Source organism: Eublepharis macularius, chromosome 2, assembly GCF_028583425.1.
Source record: "Eublepharis macularius isolate TG4126 chromosome 2, MPM_Emac_v1.0, whole genome shotgun sequence".
Taxonomy (NCBI): Eukaryota; Metazoa; Chordata; class Lepidosauria; order Squamata; family Eublepharidae; genus Eublepharis; species Eublepharis macularius.
This window is the reverse complement of record NC_072791.1, coordinates 133,030,091-133,036,711: the sequence shown is the minus strand read 5'-3', so window position 1 is coordinate 133,036,711 and position 6,621 is coordinate 133,030,091. Positions and strand designations below refer to the sequence as shown.

General features: G+C 44.7%; 1 protein-coding gene across 1 annotated transcript; it reads left to right on the top strand.

The window, feature by feature from the left end:
* Nucleotides 1-1,740: 1,740 nt before the first annotated feature.
* On the top strand, nucleotides 1,741-5,320 carry LOC129323464 (uncharacterized). The gene is made up of 4 exons (XM_054970003.1): nucleotides 1,741-2,007; nucleotides 2,141-2,846; nucleotides 4,295-4,438; nucleotides 5,157-5,320. Exons 1-4 carry the CDS (start codon nucleotides 1,741-1,743, stop codon nucleotides 5,318-5,320), a joined length of 1,281 nt encoding a protein of 426 aa, XP_054825978.1.
* The last annotated feature ends 1,301 nt before the right edge of the window (nucleotides 5,321-6,621 follow it).

Sequence of the window (6,621 nt, the reverse complement as noted above, 5' to 3'; positions counted from 1 at the left end):
GACCATGGACCACGAACTTTTCATGGACCCACCTCTGTTTGTGGACCGGTTCATCAGTCCATGGTCTGTCATTTCTGGGGGATCTAGGATGGCTGCTTTTATAATCAGAGACGGCAACATTGCAGGGAGTCTTCAGCAGGCTATCCTCCAGCCAGCCTCCAAGTTTGATGGAGATTGGATTTCAGATGTGAGTTATAGACACCCAAAGCAGCTGCCCCCAGGAAAGTTCCATTAGATATAATAGGAGTCGGAAATGCCAATTGACTTGCATTGGCTCCATTGAGATACATTGCAGTACCAAAAAGTTGCAATGAAAACGTGGACTGGAGTTAGAGAATCTTCCTCTGAGAACAGAAAGTGCTCTGCAGAGGCGCTGTTCTCTATTATTTCTGCACAAGCTTAGATGCACTGCTCTGCTCTGGGCATAGGGTTGCTAACCTCCAGATGGTGAGAAGCTGAGAGGGCTCCTTCAGGAACTCAGACTGAAAACCAAAGTACTACCTTTCCCGGAGTGTACAGTCAAAACTATCACAAAGTATAGCTAAATAAACTTTATATAAAGTGCAAGTGCAAAAAGTGCTCAGTTTCATCAATGAATCACAGTAAATACATTTTCATCCATGATAAGCAATGAACATCAAAAACAATTACAATTGTATCCAAAATGTTGGGATACAATTGGCAAGGGCAGAGGGTGGTCCAGAGCCCTGACCCACCCAGGCACTTTCCCAGCCGAGACAAGTGCTCTAAATAATAATGATACTGTTAATAAGTATATTATATAAAAGTATTCTTTGAGTCCTCGCAGGCTTAGCCTCTGTGGAACAGAAGCAGCTAGAAGCTCAAGCGAAAGCATCAGATACCTTCCTCTGTAACTGAAAAATCCACCCTGAAGTTTTTCCTGGTCTTACTGCCTGTTGAAAACTGAAACCACTTGCCTTCTACTCTCATAGAGAAGAACAGGAGCTCTCTGTTTGACAGCCAGAGAAGGGCCGTTTTCACACTACCTTAATGTTCCACTTTGTTCCCGCCTTTACCAATGCCGCTTCTTCAAAATCATTCCACACTCCCATGGAAAACATGTTCGTATCCCGCCATCAATTGTCCTCACCAACCTCGAAAAGAGCGGATTTTATCCCGACGTCATGTCACGTGATTGTTCACGTGATCTTTCAAACGTGCAATAATTTTTTTTGTGCTTTTATGGATAACAGCGTTATACCGATTTATCTAGATTTAAAATCCGCACTCCTCCCATCTTCGAAATGATTGGTTCCCGGCTTAGCCACCAAGTTTTGGTTTATTTAATTGGTGTTTTAAATAGGCGGGCAATTTCAAAACGGAGTGTGGTGTGGTTTGGCGCTTGGAGTGTATGCGGCTGTGTAGGTTCGTTCTGTGTACAGAGTACCAGCAATGGCACCAAATACAGCTCTTTCTCTTGAGTTGGCAAGATCTGTTTTGATCCTCATTCAGACAACCATGCATCTGCATGCAGCATATCTAAGATGCGTACTGCAGAGGCGAAAGCACTATGTCATGTTCAGAGAGGAAATGTCTCACCGGCAGAAGCGGCAGCAAGCGCTCGCCAGTCAAAGATGCAGATTTTAGAGAGAACAGTGGCTAGCTTTGGCCGAGGAGCATGTGCCCAGGAAGTGTTGGGTCACCGCGAAAAGTCAGCACTGGTGGGATCGCATTGTCCTCTGCACCTGGGACGATGAGGAATGGGTTGAGTGTTGCAGAATGACCAGAGCGACTTTTGAGTACCTCGTACGGATTCTCAAACCGCTTCTTGAACGGCAGAGGACAAAATTCCGTGATCCCATCACTGTTGAAAAATGGGTTGCAGTGGCAATCTGGTGCCTGACCACCAGCAGCTGCTACAGACAAGCCAAAGATCAATTTGGCATCGGCGTTTCCACTGCGGGGACTGCTTTTCTGGAGGTGTGCTATGCACTGGAGGCAGAGCTTCTCTCCAAGACCGTGTGCTTGGGAACAGCGGTTGGAACGGTGAGGTTTTTTTTAAAAAAAAATGTATTGCACAGCGATATAACGTTATCTAACAGTGTACCAGTGTTCAGATGCTGAGTTAATGAGTCCCTTTCCTCGCTTGACAACAACTTCTTTTATTTTCTTGTGGTAGGTGATGGATGGATTTTCTGCCCTCGGATTCCCCCACTGCATTGGAGCTATAGATGGTACCCATATTCCCATTTGCGCTCCAGGTGGAAGTCTGGAACAATATGGAAACCGCAAAAAATTTTCATCTATACTTCTTCAGGGTACAGTAGATCACAGAGGGAGATTCATTGACACCGAAATCGGTTGGAACAGCAAAAACCACGACGCATTCGTGTTCAGGAATTCCACCATATGTGCTGCGATGGATGCCGGGACATTTGTTCCAGGAAATCCTTGCCTGCATCTGGACAGTGTGACGGTGCCACCGATTGTCATTTCTGATGGCGCTTATCCAATTAGGAGGTGGCTTGTGAAGCCCTATGGCACTCATGCTGAAACTGAGGCACATAGGAACTTTGATCGTGCGCTGTCTCGTGCTCGCAATGTGGTGGAACACAGTTTTGGACGCTTGAAATCAAGATTTCGTTGTCTAGCTACACGGCTGAACTGTAGAGAGGAGAATGTGGTGACGGTGGTTTCTGCCTGTGTCATACTTCACAATACCTGTGAGGAACGTGGTCACCAATTGCTTGGTGATCGCGGAGATCCAAGGCCAGTTATGGTGCCTCCAGAGGAGGATGCTGTACTGGAACAGGACAGGTCTCACCTTGAGGAGGGGAAAATTGTCCAAGATGCTTTGTCAAAATTCATGTATAATAATAATTCAAGTAACTAAATCTCTGTTTAAAGCAGTATGAGCTTATGTCCACGTTGCAAAAACTTACTGTTGACAATTCAAAGACCGTGTTTTTAACTGGTTTTGCTGTTCTGTTGTTGTTGAATAAATTTTTGATTGTTATGAAATGAGCCCCCCCCCCCCGTTCCCATGATGGTTTTTCCAATGGCAAGCATAGTTTGGCTACTCACACATTTAGGGCTGTCAAGGCTAGTAAACGGATCTTTAGGGCCCACCATGAAACCGTGCTATGATGAATTGTCACTGTTGGACTGATGGGACTGATAGACTGAAGGTGTGAGCAGAGATGGGTTTTTTGCATGTGTGTTCAAATTAAAGAACTCTTCACATGACTCAAACAAGTCCTTTGAAAAGTGGAGGCAGCGGTAGTGTGCAGCCCCTCTTAACAGCCCCTTGGAATACATCCCTTAAATCAACAAAAAATAACGTGCACCGCACACCACTTTTCCCCGTGGGAGACTGAAAACCACTGTCACATTATGGTTTCGGAACATCAAACACAATGATAGAGTCCAAACATCACCACACCTCAATGACCACACACGGCAACTCACAAAACATAGGGAAATAGGCTTCGACAATCCAGGATTGGATGGGCCAAGAAAGAGGGATCAGAGCAGCCTTGTGAACGTTGAATGGCGCATGCTCACAAACGTTTTATCTGTTGATCGGTATACCAATATTTGGGCAGACAAAATGGCGGGCCATAGACGAGGTGCATTTTGGAAGGACGATGAGGTAGAGACTCTCCTCTCCCTTCTTCTGCAGTCTGGAAGAGCAGAAAGACTGATGAGCAGCACCCATCTGCCTACAAGGGCCACCTTTGCTGCTGTTGCTCGAAAATTGACCGAGCACAGTTTTTGGCGAACAGGGGAGCAATGCCATTCCAAGTTCAAGAGGGTGAAGTCATCCTTTTTTGACGCCCTAGAAGCCTGGCAAGGCATTCCCAGGCAAAGCGGCAAGCCCCCTTATTTTGCATCGATGATGCGGCTGTGGGAGCATTCGGGACGGCCGAGTTGGCAGGACCGCCGACATGCTTATAACTTAGAATGACATTGATAACAAGGTTTTAATTTTACTCCTCTAAAAACAATGTTTAGTGAAGACCTGGGGGGGAAAGTTGGCAATGCTAATTTTTGTCTTCAATTCAACCACACAGAGAGTAGATTCAGTGGACTGGAAAATTTTACACAGGTTAAAATTTATGATCACCAAATTGGATGCGTTGGGTTCAGACAGACCTTGCAAGCCAATCTCTTATGAGTATTCCCACGTTAACGCATTGTGCATGAGCAATGCTTGAGTTTTTGATGCAATGACACTATACTATGAGAGAATAGATCATAAAAAATTATTTGTGCTTTTGCTATTTTGCAAAGACTTTCCTCTCAGTCTGACATGAACGATTTTTCCTGGCAGCTCTTCTGCGAGGAAGGAAGAGGAGCGGTGAGGCAAGGGAGGATGAACAGCTTCCCATGGTTGAGCAACAGCAGCAGGCGCAGGTCAGAGAGCATGTCACAGGGCAGGAGGTGCATGATCCCGCGGCATCCGTCTCTGAAACTGGTAAGGGTTAATTGCACTCTGTTACTGAGTGAAGCATTAGTGTTTAGCTTGAATCACCAATACATTTGAAATTATTAGCTGAAAATGAGAGAATCACAAATAAGGGTTAAGTCAAACTAGCAGACCTTGTTGTCATCATTTCTAGATGCATGTGCACAGCTGGTATCACCAGCTGCTCTGTGATGATTTCTTCATCTGGAAAACAACAGTCATGTCATCAAGAATAAACACAGCTCTCACTATGACCCACACTCTAACACCTGTGTTATTAATGACTTTCCAGTGCAGGAAGAAAACATCTCAGGGGTAGGTGTTTCCCAAGAATCAGCCCCTTCCACCTCAAGCGGAGAACAGACAACTTTAAAGAATCCCACCACCCTTGAGGACATTGGAGCAACCATTGCATCCTTGGAGACAAGGGTGATTCAAAGTAGTGAGTATCGAGACCTCAGTAACCAATGCATGATGCCTGTCTGGTCTTTTCTGAAGGATGCAATCATACAATTTCGGGATTAGTGATGCGTTTACCTCTGGTATCTGCTATACCAACATTGGGAACTCATTTACTGTGATGACCAAGCATCAATGCATGTTATTGTTTACAGAATTATTTAAAAGCATGGTTGACAGCTGTGGATTTTTGGTGGCAGCATTTAATCAGCAAGTAACAATCATGTTCAAAGACAAGTAACTCACAGGATAATTCTTTTATTAACAGTGGCAAAGTTTGAAAAACGGATGGGTCGAGTCGAGAAACGGTTGGCCGTACATGGACGTTATATCCGCAAATTACAGGCAGCAGATCGGGAGAGACACAGTCAGAGTGCAAATACAGCAACCAGTGCGCTTGAACAGCGATTTTTTTTCCACATGCCAATCTAATTCTTCTTAGGTTTGAGGTTTGAGTTGAGGCTGCATGTTTGCATCTCTGCTGTTCATTAACAAAAAATTATTCAATTTTGAGGTGACTGTTACATGGTGTGTATTTGTTTGTTTGGTTAATAAAACTTTTTTTGCCTTCAAATCATTTTCTGATTGGAATAACAAAGGTTTTTTAAAAAGGGGACAATGATGGTGGAACAACTGGTTACAGATGTTATGTGGGGAAAATGTTGAAAATGATTAAAGTGTGAGCCGCTCCCTTACTCTCCCCACACAAGAACGTCTGGGATGGGCTGCCCTCTCAGGTTGACTGTTTCATGGAGACCGAGTGGCTGTCAGATCACTACTGGTGTGTCCTTTCTCCTGCCCCAGAAGAGCGGTACCTATGTTGCTTAGTGCGTTAACCGCATCTTTCAAAATGTCAAAGTTCTCGGCGAATGCATCCTGGAATAGAAGCCTTTCCTGTCTGTTCTCAGTCATGAAATCCTGATGCCATTCTCTGGCCTCCCGATGTTCCCTACGCCTCTCCTCCATTTCGCTTTTGTGCCGCTCTTTGCTGTGGAACATCAATTTATCCGCCACAGAGTAGAGTGCCACATTTTTTCTTTTCTTTGTTCTCATGCTTGACAAACGAGTGCCAGGTGAGAGCTCGGCAACAGGTCTGGATGTTGTTCCTGAAAGCCAATGTTTTAAAAAAAAAAATTGTTTTAGGGTGTCGATACAGCAGGCATGACACACTCCACACACTTGAGCTCATGCTTCTGGACAGTTGCTGTTGATGGTTGCAAAAACTCAGAAGCAGGAGCGGAAAACGCACAGAACTGCAGTTTTCGCCTCTGCCCCATTCAGGTTCAGAAACATTGGCCACACACCTTTTGCACTGCCTGGGAATGGCAATGAGGCCCTGACAAAGACCCCCCCAAATTGATGCCAGAGTGCCCAAAATTAGAGAGATTACCCTGTGGTTAAGAACGATATGGTGAACGCACGGGCGATTCATTCTCCTGGTCCGATCGTGGGTTCTCCTTTTCTGCTATGTCATTGATGTTCAATGTACCTGAAAACTATTAGAAGGTGCCAATGAAGTCATTTCACACAGTGAAAAAAACATCTCCATTTTGTCTCCAAAGGAAGCCAATGTAAACCTATTCATTCACACAATGCACCAACAATATAACACGCACGGGACATCTCTGTCTCATGTTTCCACAATTTTGCCTTGGAAATATCAATTTATGAATTGTCAAAGAATCAATTAATGGTGGATATCCCCCTTGTAACCAAATACTCACATAATATTG